The sequence below is a fragment of the Sphaeramia orbicularis genome, unplaced genomic scaffold (assembly GCF_902148855.1).
Source record: "Sphaeramia orbicularis unplaced genomic scaffold, fSphaOr1.1, whole genome shotgun sequence".
Classification (NCBI taxonomy): domain Eukaryota; kingdom Metazoa; phylum Chordata; class Actinopteri; order Kurtiformes; family Apogonidae; genus Sphaeramia; species Sphaeramia orbicularis.
This window is the reverse complement of record NW_021941668.1, coordinates 77,627-97,500: the sequence shown is the minus strand read 5'-3', so window position 1 is coordinate 97,500 and position 19,874 is coordinate 77,627. Positions and strand designations below refer to the sequence as shown.

General features: G+C 48.5%; 1 protein-coding gene across 1 annotated transcript in view; it reads right to left on the bottom strand.

Moving 5' to 3' along the window:
* The window catches only part of LOC115416765 (uncharacterized), a 38,282-nt gene that overhangs the window by 11,990 nt on the left and 6,418 nt on the right, over nt 1-19,874 (bottom strand). Inside the window, exons 2-10 of the mRNA XM_030130626.1 lie at nt 13,550-17,016; nt 13,370-13,495; nt 12,752-12,911; nt 11,771-11,972; nt 9,697-9,801; nt 6,225-6,393; nt 6,033-6,141; nt 1,892-1,934; nt 1,567-1,699 (exon numbers count right to left, since the gene is read on the bottom strand). Coding sequence (XP_029986486.1) covers nt 1,567-1,699; nt 1,892-1,934; nt 6,033-6,141; nt 6,225-6,393; nt 9,697-9,801; nt 11,771-11,972; nt 12,752-12,911; nt 13,370-13,495; nt 13,550-17,011 — 4,509 coding nt within the window. The 5' untranslated portion in view covers nt 17,012-17,016. The remainder of the gene's footprint in view (nt 1-1,566; nt 1,700-1,891; nt 1,935-6,032; nt 6,142-6,224; nt 6,394-9,696; nt 9,802-11,770; nt 11,973-12,751; nt 12,912-13,369; nt 13,496-13,549; nt 17,017-19,874) is intronic.

Sequence of the window (19,874 nt, the reverse complement as noted above, 5' to 3'; positions counted from 1 at the left end):
ATCTGTTTTTTACGCATCTCTCAATAGTTCCCACTTCAGCTCCTTCCTCTACAAACGTGTCCATGATGTCGTATATGCTAGACAAAATAATCTGTACGTTGTCAAACCTGCGTCCACACCCCCCTCCCACCAATATCATGTTCTCTTCTGATTGGAAGAAATGACGTCAACTGAAACAGAACTTCTATTCCGTTCCAGATCCTCTCTGAGGGGATTTAAATACAGTGGCTTTGCAAATACCAAGGCTGTTCCTCATTCATTCAGTTTTATCTTGGTACTGTACCACACAGATAGAAATAAGATGATAAACGGGTCCAAATAAAGCACTTATGCAGTCGGGCGCGTAACCGCGTAAGGCCGCGGCGCACACAGCCGCACGCACGGGGCACGGGAAGGGCACACACACACACACACACACACACACACACACACACACTAGTCATATACCGTCCAGAGCAGATCAGATCTGAACCCAAACATGAAGGTCCATGCAGATCAGTTCTGTCTTCTTCCGTTTTCGCTGTGGTTCTTTCATAATGAAAGCTACTTGTTCGCACTAAACTCCAGTTAGTCTGGAGGCTGAACTTCAGTAAAGCTGAACTGGTCCATGTGTTTCTGAGGCACAGAATGAGCAGAGTTTCCTTCCAAAGAGAAACAGTCATCAGCCTGTCCTCCTGACAGAAGAATAAAGAAGTCATCTTGTTATCAGCACTGGGAAACCTGTCAGCCCCCTGAGCCTGGGTTCAACACCTGCAGACCCAGGACTGCAGACCCAGACCCAGGACAGACCCAGGACAGCAGACCCAGACCCAGGACAGCAGACCCAGGACAGCAGACCCAGGACAGCAGACCCAGGACAGACCCAGGACAGACCCAGGACAGCAGACCCAGGACAGCAGACCCAGGACAGACCCAGGACAGACCCAGGACAGCAGACCCAGACCCAGGACAGACCCAGGACAGCAGACCCAGGACAGCAGACCCAGGACAGACCCAGGACAGACCCAGGACAGCAGACCCAGGACAGCAGACCCAGGACAACAGACCCAGGACAGCAGACCCAGGACAGCAGACCCAGAACAGCAGACCCAGGACAGACCCAGGACAGCAGACCCAGGACAGACCCAGGACAGCAGACCCAGGACAGCAGACCCAGGACAGACCCAGGACAGCAGACCCAGGACAGACCCAGGACAGACCCAGGACAGCAGACCCAGGACAGCAGACCCAGGACAACAGACCCAGGACAGCAGACCCAGGACAGCAGACCCAGAACAGCAGACCCAGGACAGACCCAGGACAGCAGACCCAGGACAGACCCAGGACAGCAGACCCAGGACAGCAGACCCAGGACAGACCCAGGACAGCAGACCCAGGACAGACCCAGGACAGGATGCGGTGCCGACTGGACTCCGCGAAACATGTGTGGAAGTTACTTCAATATGACTTTTCCCCTCAATTTTTCCATTTGACGGACATCCGTCGTGGTGTCGGAGAACTTTAATCCCTGACACATATATATAATTGGTCCAACTGTAGAAGTGTTGTCTTTAGTTGTTTTGTCACCTTTTCTTTTTCCTTTTCTTTTCCTTTCTTGCTCATCTTGTTTCGGAGGAAGCTGAATGGTCGGCTGATCTTGGCTCCTCCTCCTTTTCCTTCACTGTTGATCCTCAAGGGAGAGGGTTCCACCTGACAAAGACTGGAAACACAAACACAGACCACCTGAGACCCTGAAGACCCTGGACCACTGAAGACCCTGGACACCAGCTGAGTTTCCATGACAGTTTAAATCAAAGCCATACTAGTCCAGTTTGGACCCAGTCCAGATTTCTGGTCTTTCTGGGCTCATGTGAACCAGCTGCTGTTGGACTGGATGATCCTGATGTCCCACCTGTAGTCCACAGATCCAGATGAACTGAAGAATGAACTGGAACCTGAGGAAGGAGAGGAGACGTCAGACAGACAGACAGATACTGGAGACAGGAGCACAGACAGACAGACAGACAGACAGATACTGGAGACAGGAGCACAGACAGACAGACAGACAGACAGATACTGGAGACAGGAGCACAGACAGACAGACAGACAGACAGATACTGGAGACAGGAGCACAGACAGACAGACAGACAGACAGATACTGGAGACAGGAGCACAGACAGACAGACAGACAGACAGACAGACAGACAGATACTGGAGACAGGAGCACAGACAGACAGACAGACAGATACTGGAGACAGGAGCACAGACAGACAGACAGATACTGGAGACAGGAGCACAGACAGACAGACAGATACTGGAGACAGGAGCACAGACAGACAGACAGACAGATACTGGAGACAGGAGCACAGACAGACAGACAGATACTGGAGACAGGAGCACAGACAGACAGACAGACAGACAGATACTGGAGACAGGAGCACAGACAGACAGACAGATACTGGAGACAGGAGCACAGACAGACAGACAGACAGATACTGGAGACAGGAGCACAGACAGACAGACAGACAGATACTGGAGACAGGAGCACAGACAGACAGACAGACAGACAGACAGATACTGGAGACAGGAGCACAGACAGACAGACAGACAGATACTGGAGACAGGAGCACAGACAGACAGACAGACAGACAGACAGACAGATACTGGAGACAGGAGCACAGACAGACAGACAGACAGACAGACAGACAGATACTGGAGACAGGAGCACAGACAGACAGACAGACAGATACTGGAGACAGGAGCACAGACAGACAGACAGATACTGGAGACAGGAGCACAGACAGACAGACAGATACTGGAGACAGGAGCACAGACAGACAGACAGACAGATACTGGAGACAGGAGCACAGACAGACAGACAGATACTGGAGACAGGAGCACAGACAGACAGACAGACAGACAGATACTGGAGACAGGAGCACAGACAGACAGACAGATACTGGAGACAGGAGCACAGACAGACAGACAGACAGATACTGGAGACAGGAGCACAGACAGACAGACAGACAGACAGATACTGGAGACAGGAGCACAGACAGACAGACAGATACTGGAGACAGGAGCACAGACAGACAGACAGACAGATACTGGAGACAGGAGCACAGACAGACAGACAGATACTGGAGACAGGAGCACAGACAGACAGACAGATACTGGAGACAGGCGCACAGACAGACAGACAGATACTGGAGACAGGAGCACAGACAGACAGACAGACAGACAGACAGACAGATACTGGAGACAGGAGCACAGACAGACAGACAGACAGACAGACAGATACTGGAGACAGGAGCACAGACAGACAGACAGATACTGGAGACAGGAGCACAGACAGACAGACAGACAGATACTGGAGACAGGAGCACAGACAGACAGACAGACAGACAGATACTGGAGACAGGAGCACAGACAGACAGACAGATACTGGAGACAGGAGCACAGACAGACAGACAGACAGACAGATACTGGAGACAGGAGCACAGACAGATACTGGAGACAGGAGCACAGACAGACAGACAGACAGATACTGGAGACAGGCGCACAGACAGACAGACAGATACTGGAGACAGGAGCACAGACAGACAGACAGACAGACAGATACTGGAGACAGGAGCACAGACAGACAGACAGATACTGCAGACAGGAGCACAGACAGACAGACAGATAGATACTGGAGACAGGAGCACAGACAGACAGACAGACAGACAGATACTGGAGACAGGAGCACAGACAGACAGACAGACAGACAGATACTGGAGACAGGAGCACAGACAGACAGACAGATACTGGAGACAGGAGCACAGACAGACAGATACTGGAGACAGGAGCACAGACAGACAGACAGATACTGGAGACAGGAGCACAGACAGACAGACAGATACTGGAGACAGGAGCACAGACAGACAGACAGATACTGGAGACAGGAGCACAGACAGACAGACAGACAGACAGATACTGGAGACAGGAGCACAGACAGACAGACAGACAGATACTGGAGACAGGAGCACAGACAGACAGACAGACAGATACTGGAGACAGGAGCACAGACAGACAGACAGATACTGGAGACAGGAGCACAGACAGAAAGACAGACAGATACTGGAGACAGGAGCACAGACAGACAGACAGATACTGGAGACAGGAGCACAGACAGACAGACAGACAGATACTGGAGACAGGAGCACAGACAGATACTGGAGACAGGAGCACAGACAGACAGACAGACAGATACTGGAGACAGGCGCACAGACAGACAGACAGATACTGGAGACAGGAGCACAGACAGACAGACAGACAGACAGACAGATACTGGAGACAGGAGCACAGACAGACAGACAGATACTGGAGACAGGAGCACAGACAGACAGACAGACAGATACTGGAGACAGGAGCACAGACAGACAGACAGACAGACAGATACTGGAGACAGGAGCACAGACAGACAGACAGATACTGGAGACAGGAGCACAGACAGACAGACAGACAGATACTGGAGACAGGCGCACAGACAGACAGACAGATACTGGAGACAGGAGCACAGACAGACAGACAGACAGACAGATACTGGAGACAGGAGCACAGACAGACAGACAGATACTGCAGACAGGAGCACAGACAGACAGACAGATAGATACTGGAGACAGGAGCACAGACAGACAGACAGACAGATACTGGAGACAGGAGCACAGACAGACAGACAGACAGATACTGGAGACAGGAGCACAGACAGACAGACAGATACTGGAGACAGGAGCACAGACAGACAGACAGACAGACAGATACTGGAGACAGGAGCACAGACAGACAGACAGATACTGGAGACAGGAGCACAGACAGACAGACAGACAGATACTGGAGACAGGAGCACAGACAGACAGACAGACAGACAGATACTGGAGACAGGAGCACAGACAGACAGACAGATACTGGAGACAGGAGCACAGACAGACAGACAGACAGATACTGGAGACAGGAGCACAGACAGACAGACAGATACTGGAGACAGGAGCACAGACAGACAGACAGACAGATACTGGAGACAGGCGCACAGACAGACAGACAGATACTGGAGACAGGAGCACAGACAGACAGACAGACAGACAGATACTGGAGACAGGAGCACAGACAGACAGACAGATACTGGAGACAGGAGCACAGACAGACAGACAGACAGATACTGGAGACAGGAGCACAGACAGACAGACAGACAGATACTGGAGACAGGCGCACAGACAGACAGATACTGGAGACAGGAGCACAGACAGACAGACAGACAGATACTGGAGACAGGCGCACAGACAGACAGACAGACAGACAAATACTGGAGACAGGAGCACAGACAGACAGACAGATAGATACTGGAGACAGGAGCACAGACAGACAGACAGACAGATACTGGAGACAGGCGCACAGACAGACAGACAGACAGACAGATACTGGAGACAGGAGCACAGACAGACAGACAGACAGATACTGGAGACAGGCGCACAGACAGACAGATACTGGAGACAGGAGCACAGACAGACAGACAGGCAGATACTGGAGACAGGCGCACAGACAGACAGACAGACAGACAAATACTGGAGACAGGAGCACAGACAGACAGACAGATAGATACTGGAGACAGGAGCACAGACAGACAGACAGACAGATACTGGAGACAGGCGCACAGACAGACAGACAGACAGACAGATACTGGAGACAGGAGCACAGACAGACAGACAGATACTGGAGACAGGAGCACAGACAGACAGACAGACAGACAGATACTGGAGACAGGAGCACAGACAGACAGACAGACAGATACTGGGGTTTGGACCATGGAGCCTCTAGTGGACAAACAAGGAACTGCAGGTTTTAGCACTTGGACCTGAAGGCCACACTTTAGACCAGGGGGTCAAACATACGGCCCACAGGCCAGAACCGGCCCACCACAGGGTCTGAATCGGCCCACCAGGACCTCACCAGGACTAGACCACATGAACGGGACAAATACAGCCAGACGAACACACATGGACCACAGAGACGCTCACCATCCACGTCCCGGTGGCTGATGGTTACCATGGAGACGGACTTGGTGAGGGTCTGGTGATGGAGGGTGGCGGGACAGCTGGTTGTCATGGACACAACCTGGTGACGTGCCTAAAACACATGTAGGGAACAGCTGTTGATTGGACGGATGTTCGTGGACAAACGCGTTGTCATGGAGATGTGACGACACCTACGTTTCTGTCCACGCCGCTGTCGTCTACTTCCTGTTCCTCCTCCGTCAGTGACACCAGCGAACCCCGATCCAGTCCTTCCATCCCCGAAGCCACGCTCTCCTGGTCACTAAGGCGGGGACACGGGGCTGGAGCCACGCCCCTCTCCGCCTCCAGACCGTCCAGACTGTAGCTGCATGAACCAGGACAAAGACCATGAACCAGGACAAAGACAATGAACCAGGACAAAGACAATGAAGACCATAAACCAGGACAAAGACCATGAAGCAGGACAAAGAAAATGAAGACCATGAACCAGGACAAAGACCATGAAGCAGGACAAAGAAAATGAAGACCATGAACCAGGACAAAGACCATGAAGCAGGACAAAGACCATGAAGCAGGACAAAGAAAATGAAGACCATGAACCAGGACAAAGACCATGAAGCAGGACAAAGACCATGAAGCAGGACAAAGAAAATGAAGACCATGAACCAGGACAAAGACCATGAAGCAGGACAAAGGCCATGAACCAGGACAAAGACAATGAAGACCATGAACCAGGACAAAGACCATGAACCAGGACAAAGACAATGAAGACCATAAACCAGGACAAAGACCATGAAGCAGGACAAAGAAAATGAAGACCATGAACCAGGACAAAGACCATGAAGCAGGACAAAGACCATGAAGCAGGACAAAGAAAATGAAGACCATGAACCAGGACAAAGACCATGAAGCAGGACAAAGGCCATGAACCAGGACAAAGACAATGAAGACCATGAACCAGGACAAAGACCATGAAGCAGGACAAAGACCATAAACCAGGACAAAGACCATGAACCAGGACAAAGAAAATGAAGACCATGAACCAGGACAAAGACCATGAAGCAGGACAAAGACCATGACCCAGGACAAAGACAATGAAGACCATGAACCAGGACAAAGACCATGAAGCAGGACAAAGACCATGAAGCAGGACAAAGACCATAAACCAGGACAAAGACCATGAACCAGGACAAAGAAAATGAAGACCATGAACCAGGACAAAGAAAATGAAGACCATGAAGCAGGACAAAGACCATGACCCAGGACAAAGACCATGAAGACCATGAACCAGGACAAAGACCATGACCCAGGACAAAGACCATGAAGACAATGAACCAGGACAAAGACCACGAACCAGGACAAAGACCATGAACCAGGACAAAGACAATGAACCAGGACAAAGACAATGAAGACCATAAACCAGGACAAAGACCATGAAGCAGGACAAAGAAAATGAAGACCATGAACCAGGACAAAGACCATGAAGCAGGACAAAGACCATGAACCAGGACAAAGACAATGAAGACCATGAACCAGGACAAAGACCATAAACCAGGACAAAGACCATGAACCAGGACAAAGAAAATGAAGACCATGAACCAGGACAAAGACCATGAAGCAGGACAAAGACCATGACCCAGGACAAAGACAATGAAGACCATGAACCAGGACAAAGACCATGACCCAGGACAAAGACAATGAAGACCATGAACCAGGACAAAGACCATGAAGCAGGACAAAGAAAATGAAGACCATGAACCAGGACAAAGACCATGAAGCAGGACAAAGACCATGACCCAGGACAAAGACCATGAAGACCATGAACCAGGACAAAGACCATGACCCAGGACAAAGACCATGAAGACAATGAACCAGGACAAAGACCACGAACCAGGACAAAGACCATGAACCAGGACAAAGACCACGAACCAGGACAAAGACCAGGTGATGTTGGTCAACGGTGACTGTACGAACGACCATCATTTAACACTGAACAGGTGTCAATTATAGACCTGCAGGAGCCCAGACTGAAGGACCAGGGTTCAACCCAGACCTTCAGGAGCCCAGACTGAAGGACCAGGGTTCAACCCAGACCTGCAGGAGCCCAGACTGAAGGACCAGGTTTCAACCCAGACCTTCAGGAGCCCAGACTGAAGGACCAGGGTTCAACCCAGACCTTAGACACTTCTACTCCACTGGCTCCACCTTGGACTTTCATGGTCCCCAAAATATCAGGAACCTCCCCCCTCTACCCTGGAACCTCAGGACCATCAGGTGGTCCTTTTTCCCTTTTGTCCTCCATGTGCTGCTAACCAGGTTGGTGCAGGGTGGACGGACACCAGCTCAGACTGGACATGAAGGACACATGGACCAGAGGACTCATGGACCAGAGGACTCATGGACCAGAGGACTCATGGACCGGAGGACTCATGGACCAGAGGACTCATGGACCAGAGGACACATGGACCAGAGGACAGATGGACCGGAGGACTCATGGACCAGAGGATACATGGACCAAAGGACTCATGGACCAGAGGACACATGGACCAGAGGACACATGGACCAAAGGACTCATGGACCAGAGGACACATGGACCAGAGGACACATGGACCAAAGGACTCATGGACCAGAGGACACATGGACCAGAGGACACATGGACCAAAGGACTCACGGACCAGAGGACACATGGACCAGAGGACTCATGGACCAGAGGACACATGGACCAGAGGACACATGGACCAGAGGACTCATGGACCAGAGGACAGATGGACCAGAGGACTCATGGACCAGAGGACACATGGACCAGAGGACACATGGACCAGAGGACACATGGACCAGAGGACAGATGGAGGACCCATGAAAGGATGAACAGGACACATGAACTCAACAGAACCACCACAGGGAACGGGTTAGACCAGGGGGGTCCAACATGTGGCCCGCGGCCCCCCTAAGGGTCCAGTCCGGCCCCCCAAAGGGTCCAAACCAGCCCCCCAAAGGGTCCAAACTAGTCCCCTAAGGGTGCGGTCCAGCCCACCAAAGGGTCCAGTCTGACCCTCTAAGGGTCCAGTCTGGCCCCCCTAAGGGTCCAAACCGGTCCCCCAAAGAGTCCAAACCAGCCCCCCAAAGGGTCCAAACTAGTCCCCTAAGGGTGCGGTCCAGCCCACCAAAGGGTCCAGTCTGACCCTCTAAGGGTCCAGTCTGGCCCCCCTAAGGGTCCAGTCCAGTCCAGTCCCTGGGGTGCCAAACTAACCCTGCAGATGTGGCTCCTTTTGGTTCTGGTTCCACATTCAGTTCAGTTCAATCTGATCAGAACCAGGAAATAATGACAGCTCAGATGTTTGTAACTGTCTTCATCAGGTCCTTTTACACTGAAACAAAGACCACAGTTTGGAGGTTCTACATTATTATGTCGGTACGGTACTGGTTCTGTATGGTACTGGTTCTGTATGGTACTGGTTCTGATCCAGCTGTCAGTGCGGTACTGGTTCTGTATGGTACTGGTTCTGATCCAACAGTCTGTATGGTACTGGTTCTGTATGGTACTGGTTCTGATCTGCTGCAGATCCAACTGGCCTGAATGTGGAACCTGAACGAACACGAGTTGGACCGCCCTGGTCTGCAGAACCACAGACAGGTCACTGACTCCGCCCCCAAAAACACAATGTACCCTGGGATAAACGGACCAACTGGACGAGTGAAGGATGAACGGTACTTTCCCGTGTGGAGTGGAGGGTTGGACTGGGTCACCACAGGGGGCGGAGTCTGCAGAGGACTGAGAGAGGACAGAGATGGACAGAGATGGACAAAGATGGACAAAGAGGACAGAGATGGACAAAGAGGACAGAGTGGACAGAGATGGACAGAGGTGGACAGAGGACAGAGATGGACAAAGAGGACAGAGATGGACAGAGGACAGAGATGGACAGAGGTGGACAGAGATGTACAGAGGTGGACAGAGGTGGACAGAGATGGACAAAGAGGACAGAGATGGACAAAGAGGACAGAGTGGACAGAGATGGACAGAGGTGGACAGAGGACAGAGATGGACAAAGAGGACAGAGATGGACAGAGGACAGAGATGGACAGAGGTGGACAGAGATGGACAGAGGTGGGCAGAGGTGGACAGAGATGGACAAAGAGGACAGAGATGGACAAAGAGGACAGAGTGGACAGAGATGGACAGAGGTGGACAGAGGACAGAGATGGACAAAGAGGACAGAGATGGACAGAGGACAGAGATGGACAGAGGTGGACAGAGGTGGACAGAGGTGGACAGAGATGGACAAAGAGGACAGAGATGGACAAAGAGGACAGAGTGGACAGAGATGGACAGAGGTGGACAGAGGACAGAGATGGACAAAGAGGACAGAGATGGACAGAGGACAGAGATGGACAGAGGTGGACAGAGGTGGACAAAGATGGACAAAGAGGACAGAGTGGACAGAGATGGACAGAGGTGGACAGAGGACAGAGATGGACAAAGAGGACAGAGGTGGACAGAGGAGGACAGAGGTGGACAGAGATGGACAGAGGTGGACAAAGATGGACAGAGGACAGAGATGGACAGAGATGGACAAAGAGGACAGAGTGGACAGAGATGGACAGAGGACAGAGATGGACAGAGTGGATAGAGATGGACAGAGATGGACAGAGGTGGACAGAGATGGACAAAGACAACAGAGGTGGACAGTGATGGACAGAGATGGACAAAGAGGACAGAGTGGACAGAGATGGACAGAGGTGGACAGAGGACAGAGATGGACAAAGAGGACAGAGTGGACAGAGATGGACAAAGAGGACAGAGATGGACAGAGGACAGAGATGGACAGAGGTGGACAGAGATGGACAAAGAGAACAGAGATCGTCAAACAGCACAGAGATGGACAGAGGTGGACAGAGACAGATGTTAATGGTCAGTGAATGAGCCAAACTGAACCTGTGTTGGTTCTGTTTGTGCTCCACAGATAACAGAACCTGTTGGTATGAGGGTTCTCTGACACAGAACTAGTTCTAGTGTTTGGAACATATTTATAGAAATATGGGACCGGTTAGGGCAGTTTAGGACAGATGGACCAAAGGGACCAAAGGGACAGGGGTCTTCATCAGAAACCGACTGTAGTGGTTTACCAGGGGGGTCTCTACTGGTGGCTCTGTACTGGAAGGTCTGTACTGGAAGGTCTGTACTGGAAGGTCTGTACTGGGGGTCTGTACTGGAAGGTCTGTACTGGGGGGTCTGTACTGGAAGGTCTGTACTGGGGTTCTGTACTGGGGGGTCTGTACTGGGGGGTCTGTACTGGGGGGTCTGTACTGGAAGGTCTGTACTGGTGGCTCTGTACTGGAAGGTCTGTACTGGAAGGTCTGTACTGGGTTGTCTGTACTGGAAGGTCTGTACTGGAAGGTCTGTACTGGGGGTCTGTACTGGAAGGTCTGCACTGGGGGGTCTGTACTGGAAGGTCTGTACTGGGGGGTCTGTAGTGGAAGGTCTGTACTGGGGGGTCTGTACTGGAAGGTCTGTACTGGGGGTCTGTACTGGGGGGTCTGTACTGGAAGGTCTGTACTGGTGGCTCTGTACTGGAAGGTCTGTACTGGAAGGTCTGTACTGGGTGGTCTGTACTGGAAGGTCTGTACTGGAAGGTCTGTACTGGAAGGTCTGTACTGGGGGTCTGTACTGGAAGGTCTGTACTAGAAGGTCTGTACTGGGGGGTCTGTACTGGGGGGGTCTGCACTGGGGGGGTCTGTACCTGTGCTGAATGATGCTGGTGTCTGCAGAGGTGCTGATGCTGCTGGGTTCCCAACTGTGACGACGGAACGGGGACAACGAGTGGACAGGGGCTGGGGGGGCAGAGGCTGGGGGGGCAGAGGCTGGGGGGCTGGCCGTGGACAGTGGGCGGTCCATCTGCTGCTCCTTCCTCTCCTCCTCTCCTCCTCCTTTCAGTCCACCTCCTAAAAACACAACACAGTCTACACTCAGACCACAGGCTGGACTGAGGTGGAACCCATATAATGTCAGGGGGGTTGGGACCAGGTCCAGGACCAGGACCAGGTCTGCCAAGGCTACCTAGACCTACATGACGGTCCAACACAGACAGACTCTGGGATGAGGTCCACTCTAAACCAGATACCCCTGTCCACAACTGGACACATATATATACAGTGTGTGTATGTATGTATGTATATATATATATATATATATATATATATATATATATATATATATATATATATATATATATATGTATGTGTGTGTGTGTATATATATATATATATATATATATATACATATATATATGTGTGTGTGTGTGTGTGTGTTGTATTGATCCTAGTTCTTAGTTGACTGTGTCCTTCTTCTTCTTCTTCAGTCTGTGGAACTAAACCTGTTCTGTTCCAGTCGTGTGTGTGTGTGTTCGACAGAGTCTGTAAGAGCAAAGCAAAGGAGAAAGAACAGACAGGAGGAGGAGCAGACAGGAGGAGAGAGGAGCAGTGAGGAGGAGCAGACAGGAGGAGAGAGGAGCAGTGAGGAGGAGCAGACAGGAGGAGAGAGGAGCAGAGAGGAGGACACAAACACTGAACAGAAGGGAGGTGATCAGACAGGAAAGAAACCTCCTCTCTGCTCCTCCTCCGCCTCCTCTCTCTTCCCCTCCTCTCTTCCCCTCCTCTCTCCTCCTCCTCTTTCCTCCTCCTCCTCTTCCTCTCTCCTCCTCTTCCCCCTCCTCCTCTCTTACCTCTTTCTTCTTTCTCAGTCTTCCAGGACACCAGGGGGCTCCACATGTCTCCAGGGCCGGACGTGTCCACTGATGGAGGACCTTGGGTGGGTGGGTGTCCCCCCTGGACATCACCCCCCCCTCTGACCCAGTCCTTCACATGAGGACCTGGACCTGCAGACTACAAAAGAAAACACACAAACAGGTTCATGTGTAAAGGTCAAAGGTCAAACAGCCCATGTGTAAAGGACAGACTGAGGAAGAAGGTGGGTGTATGTGTGAGAGATCTGGGACCGCCCCCGTCCAAGGGGGGTGGGATCAGGGATACAAACCCTGGTTCAGGTAAGTGGGCAGTTGGGGTTCAGGTTCAGGTTCAGGTTCAGGTCAAGGTTAAGGGTGGGCTTAAGGTAAAAGTTAAGGAAGGGGAGATGGTTAGAGTTAGAGGAGTAAGAGGGGGGAAGGTTAGGGTCAGGGGTCAGGGTCTGGGTCAGGGTCAGGGTCAGGGTCTGGGTCATATATACATATATGTGACAAATGAGGAAGGAAATGGACAGAGAACTGAAGTGAGAAAACTCTGGTGTTAGTTTGAAACCACTACGACCAACAGAACAGAAGATGAAAGGACAAACACACACTGACCTGAAGGTCTGAGCTGACAGGACACAACTGACAGGGGTCCTCCTCCTCCTCCTCCTGCTCCTCCTCCTCCTTCTTCTCCTCCTGCTCCTCCTTCTTCTCCTCCTCCTTCTCCTCCTGCTCCTCCTTCTTCTCCTCCTCCTTCTCCTCCTGCTCCTCCTTCTTCTCCTCCTGCTGCTCCTCCTCCTTCTCCTCTTCCTGCTCCTCCTCCTCCTTCTTCTCCTCCTGCTCCTCTTCCTCCTTCTTCTCCTCCTCCTTTCTGGTGTTTTTTCTTTCTCTCTCCTTTCGTCCTTCCACTGGAACCAGATTCTTTACGTCCAAACTCTCTGTGGACACACAGGTACGACCTCCACAATCTAGAGGGACTTTAATGTCCACTAAGGACTGGGACACCTGGGACACCTGGGACCCTGTCTCCAGGTCTGTGGACACACTCAGATCCTCCGGACCTGAACCACCCAACAGCGAACAGTCACAGGGGCTGATGGGAAATGTTGAATCACAAGAAAAGGGCCAAAAGGGCGTGTCCCCAGCCCCAGGCGTGCCCCCAGTCCCAGGTATGTCCCCAGTCCCAGGTGTGTCCCCGGTCCCAGACCTGTTCCCGGTCCCAGGCATGTCCCCGGTCCAAGGTGTGTCTCCAGTCCCAGGCGTGTCCTTGGTCCTGTCCCCGGTCCCAGGCGTGTCCCCAGTCCCAGACCTGTCCCTGGTCCCAGGTGTGTCCCCGGTCCCAGGTGTGTCCCCGGTCCTGTCCCCGGTCCCAGGTGTGTCCCCAGTCCCAGGCATGTCCCTGATCCTGTCCCCGGTCCCAGGTGTTTCCCCGGTCCCATACCCGGTCCCGGGCGTGTCCCCGGTCCTGTCCCCAGTCACAGGCATGTCCCTGGTCCTGTCCCCGGTCCCAGGTGTTTCCCCGGTCCCATACCCGGTCCCGGGCGTGTCCCCGGTCCTGTCCCCGGTCACAGGCATGTCCCTGGTCCTGTCCCCGGTCCCAGGCCTGTCCCTGATCCCAGGCGTGTCCCTGGTCCTGTCCCCGGTCCCAGGTGTGTCCCCGGTCCCGTCCCCAGTCCCGGGTGTGTCCCCGGTCCCAGGCGTGTCCCTGGTCCCTGGCGTGTGGACGTTGACGTCCAGCTGTAAACTGCTTTGTTTTCCAGTTTGAGAACCTGAAAGAGGACTCAGGCTTTGCTCTGTTTTTGGCACATTGGAACTACTCCGCCCATAGACACGCCCACCTTCAGTAGAGTGTTGAAAATGCGACAGTTCATTGCTTACCGCTTCCACCTCCTTCTGTTCTGAGCTGAATGTGTCTGGAGGACGTCCACCGTCTGCGTCTGCTTCAGCTGTTAGCTTCAGTTCAGCAGCTTCTGCTACAGCTTCGGTATCGTTTTCAGTTGGCCTTTCCTCTTGGACCCGGGGCTGGTCTTGGGTCCTCAGCTGTGCTGGTGGTGGGCCGTCAGTCTCTAACAGGTTGTGGTTGGGTTCATCCGTCACCGCCTCTGACATGTCGGTGCTATGTTGGTGTTTGGCTGTTAGCGCCGGGTCACCCTGGGTTAGTGCCGGTGCCGGGTCACCCTGGGTTTGCGTCTCAGCTGTTCCTGTATTCCAGTCGTAGTCTTGGTCTGCATTCAGGACCCTTGTGGACTGACCGCTGCAGACTGAATCGTCTCCCAGCTGGTTCAAAGCGTCACATGGATCACTTGGATTGCGTTGTGAAGACGGTCCGGCAGCTCGACTCTTGACGTGACTGTTAGCTAACTGCTGGCTCAGTTCTATGTTAGCCATAGCTGAGGCTATCGCTACCGTTACGACCGCTACCGCTGTGGCAACCAAGTCCTCCTTGTTCTCTTTCTCTGTCAGAAGAAGCTCCTCCCCCTCCATTCTAAGGCTGGAAGACACCTCTTCACCAAACGCTAGCGCCTCGTCGTTTCCTGTCCCACTCCTCTGCCAACGGTTTCCCTTCCCCACTTCCTCCTTTTTTTCGTGCTGTTCTTTTACTGCCTGCTCTCTCAGTGTCTCAAAGGTTAAACAATGCCCCAGATTTTCCCTCACACTTGTCTCAACACTTCCTTCCCGTAGTTCAAGTGCTGAAACATCTGCTGGAGTTTCAACTGGAAGACAACCAGTTCCTGTGGCGTCTGAACCTCCCCCAGAACCTAAAGGTTGTTCAGATTCTGGAACATCTGCAGGTTTTCCCAAAAGACAAACACATTCAACTGTTTGACTCAACGGCAATTTTGGTCCAGGAAATTCCACAAGAAACAAGTCTGCTGGGAATTCTTTGAGCTCTGACTGTTGGACAGAAGGTTCCTCTGGACAAATGGGTTCCACTGCTGGGTCCACAGATGCAGCAGCTTCACTGACGACAACACCGTCCTTTTGTAATAAATCCACTGAACTCGTATCATGCTCTGTTTGTGCGACAGAACCGGTGAGATCTTTTAATTCCATTTGTATCAAGTTCAATAATTCCCTCCTTGTTCGTTCCTCATGTTCTGTCCGTCTGACGTCCACTTCCTGTTCCTTACAGATGCTGAAGACAGGGTTCAGGTCATCAGGGTGATGATGGTCCACTGAGGAGCCCTTTGAAGTCCCACGGAGTTCTGTAAAGTCCACAGTGGTGTAGCTGGTCCCATCCCAGTCCTGGTCCTGAAGGTCCCTGTCCTGGTGGTCCATGCGTCCTGGTAGATGCATGGTGTTCTCCTGGGTGTCCTGGTGTAGGGTCGGAGCCTTGACGCCTTCCTTTCCTGTTTCAGCCTGGGCTTCTGCCTCTGTTCGTACCTGGAGCTTCAGGTCTGTCGCTGGTTCTGGTTCTGTGTGGATCGGAGACTCGAGGCTGGAACCGGAGCTGAGGTTACGCTCCACACCTCCTCTCTTACCCCTCTTTTTCCTCCTCTTCTTCCTTCCCTTCAGTCCTCTCTTGTCGTTGCCGTGCTTTTCTTCTGCCTCTTGGTTCTCCGATGTTTCAGAGTTCTTTCTATCTGAACTCGTCCCAGTGTTCCAGACCTCCTCCTCTGCCCCCACTTCCTCCTCTGGCCATGAACCGTGGACTTCCTGTCTTTGTGTGCTGTGCCCATGTGACAGCGTGGACCGGATTCCAACGGCATGGGTCTGCGTAGGATCTGGAGCCAGCTGAGGACCACCGGGACCCTGTTCCAGCAGCTGAGGACCACCAGGACCCTGTTCCAGCAGCTGAGGACCACCAGGACCCTGTTCCAGCAGCTGAGGACCACCAGGACCCTGTTCCAGCAGCTGAGGACCACAAGGACCCTGCTCCACCAGCTGTGGGACACTCCCTGCAGAAACCTCGTCGGAGCCGGACTCCCGTTGGTTGTGTTTGGTTGGGACCGCCTCCACCGGTTCGGTGTCCGTGTGATGGGCCTCGTACCAAACCGACCGGGACTTCCTGTCCTCTGTCTCCGAGCCTCCGTCCACCCACTGGTCCAGGCCTTGGCTCTGGTACCACACGGTTCTGGCTGCGGTTCCAGGTTCAGGTGGCGGTGGTCCCGTTCTGCTGCCCATCACATCCCACCATGCCGCTCTGCGGTAGTTCGACTCTCTTCCAGACGGAGGACTGTGGGCGGAGTCAAACTGGGGAGGCGGCTCTGCGTCTGACGGACTCTCAGGTGTTTCCTGTGATTGTTCCTGACCCATAGTTTCTGAAAGAACACAAATTCTGTCAAACAAACTGTTCATTTCAAAAGTACAACAGGAAAAGAACATGAAAAGACACTTAGATCTGAAACACAGTTCTGCTCCGATCAGATGGAACTCAGACACTAAAGTCTGACCTGAACCCTTAAAATAATCCTAAAAACAACTAACAAACACCAAAATAATGAACAAAATGAAGAATATAATCCAAAAAATAACTAAGAAAGACCAAAATAATGAACAAAATGAAGAATATAATCCAAAAAACAACTAAGAAAGACCAAAATAATGAACAAAATGAAGAATATAATCCAAAAAACAACTAAGAAAGACCAAAATAATGAACAAAATGAAGAATATAATCCAAAAAACAACTAAGAAAGACCAAAATAATGAACAAAATGAAGAATATAATCCAAAAAATAACTAACAAAGACCAAAATAATGAACAAAATGAAGAATATTATCCAAAAAATAACTAAGACAGACCAAAATAATGAACAAAATGAAGAATATAATCCAGAAAATAACTAAGAAAGACCAAAATAATGAACAAAATGAAGAATATAATCCAAAAAATAACTAAGAAAGACCAAAATAATGAACAAAATGAAGAATATGATCCAAAAAATAACTAAGAAAGACCAAAATAATGAACAAAATGAAGAATATGATCCAAAAAATAACTAAGACAGACCAAAATAATGAACAAAATGAAAAATATGATCCAAAAAATAACTAAAACAGACCAAATTAATGAACAAAATGAAGAATATTATCCAAAAAACAACAAAGAAAGACCAAAATAATGAACAAAATGAAGAATATAATCCAAAAAACAACTAAGAAAGACAAAAAAAAAAGAACAAAATGAAGAATATAATCCAAAAAATAACTAAGACAGACAAAACTAATGAACAAAATGAAGAATATAATCCAAAAAAATAACTAAAACAGACAAAAATAATGAAAAAAATGAAGAATAAAATCCAAAAAATAACTAACAAAGACCAAAATAATGAACAAAATGAAGAATATGATCCAAAAAATAACTAAGACAGACCAAAATAATGAACAAAATGAAGAATATGATCCAAAAACAACTAGAAAGACCAAAATAATGAACAAAATGAAGAATATAATCAAAAAATAACTAAGACATACCAAAATAATTAACAAAATTGAGAATATAATCCAAAAAAAAACTACAAAGACCAAAAAATTAACAAAATGAGAATCTATACAAAAAACACTAGAAGACCAAATAATTAACAAAATAGAGTCTAATCCAAAAAACAACTAATAAAGTACCAAACGAATGAACAAAAATGAAGAATATAATCCAAAACAAATTAAGACATACCAAATAATTAAAAAAAGAAGAATATATCAAAAAATACTAAGACAGACCAAAAAATGACAAAAATGAAAATATGATCCAAAAAAAAACTAAGAAAGACCAAATAATGAACAAAATGAAGAATATATCCAAAATAACGTAAGAAGACCAAATAATGAACAAATGAATAATATAATCCAAAAAAACAACTAGACAGAACCAAATAATAACAAAATGAAGAATATGATAAACAAAAAAGACCAAAATAATGAACAAAATGAAGAATATGATCCAAAAAACAACTAAGAAAGACCAAAATAATGAACAAAATGAAGAATATAATCCAAAAAATAACTAACAAAGACCAAAATAATGAACAAAATGAAGAATATAATCCCAAAAATAACTGAGACAGACCAAAATAATGAACAAAATGAAGAATATGATCCAAAAAAATAACTAAGACCAAACTAATGAACAAAATGAAGAATATAATCCAAAAAACAACTAAGAAAGACCAAAATAATGAACAAAATGAAGAATATAATCCAAAAAATAACTAACAAAGACCAAAATAATGAACAAAATGAAGAATATGATCCAAAAAAATAACTAAGAAAGACCAAAATAATGAACAAAATGAAGAATATGATCCAAAAAATAACTAAGAAAGACCAAAATAATGAACAAAATGAAGAATATAATCCAAAAAACAACTAAGACAGACCAAAATAATGAACAAAATGAAGAATATAATCCAAAAAATAACTAAGACCGAACAAAATAATGAACAAAATGAAGAATATAATCCAAAAAATAACTAAGAAAGACCAAAATAATGAACAAAATGAAGAATATAATCCAAAAAATAACTAAGACCGACCAAAATAATGAACAAAATGAAGAATATAATCCAAAAAATAACTAAGAAAGATAAAAACAATGAACAAAATGAAGAATATAATCCAAAAAATAACTAACAAAGACCAAAATAATGAACAAAATGAAGAATATGATCCAAAAAAATAACTAAGACAGACCAAAATAATGAACAAAATGAAGAATATGATCCAAAAAAATAACTAAGACAGACCAAAATAATGAACAAAATGAAGAATATGATCCAAAAAATAACTAAGACAGACCAAAATAATGAACAAAATGAAGAATATAATCCAAAAAATAACTAAGACAGACCAAAATAATGAACAAAATGAAGAATATGATCCAAAAAATAACCAAGACAGACCAAAATAATGAACAAAATGAAGAATATAATCCAAAAAATAACTAACAAAGACCAAAATAATGAACAAAATGAAGAATATGATCCAAAAAATAACTAAGACAGACCAAAATAATGAACAAAATGAAGAATATGATCCAAAAAATAACTAAGACAGACCAAAATAATGAACAAAATGAAGAATATAATCCAAAAAATAACTAAGACCGACCAAAATAATGAACAAAATGAAGAATATGATCCAAAAAATAACTAAGACCGACCAAAATAATGAACAA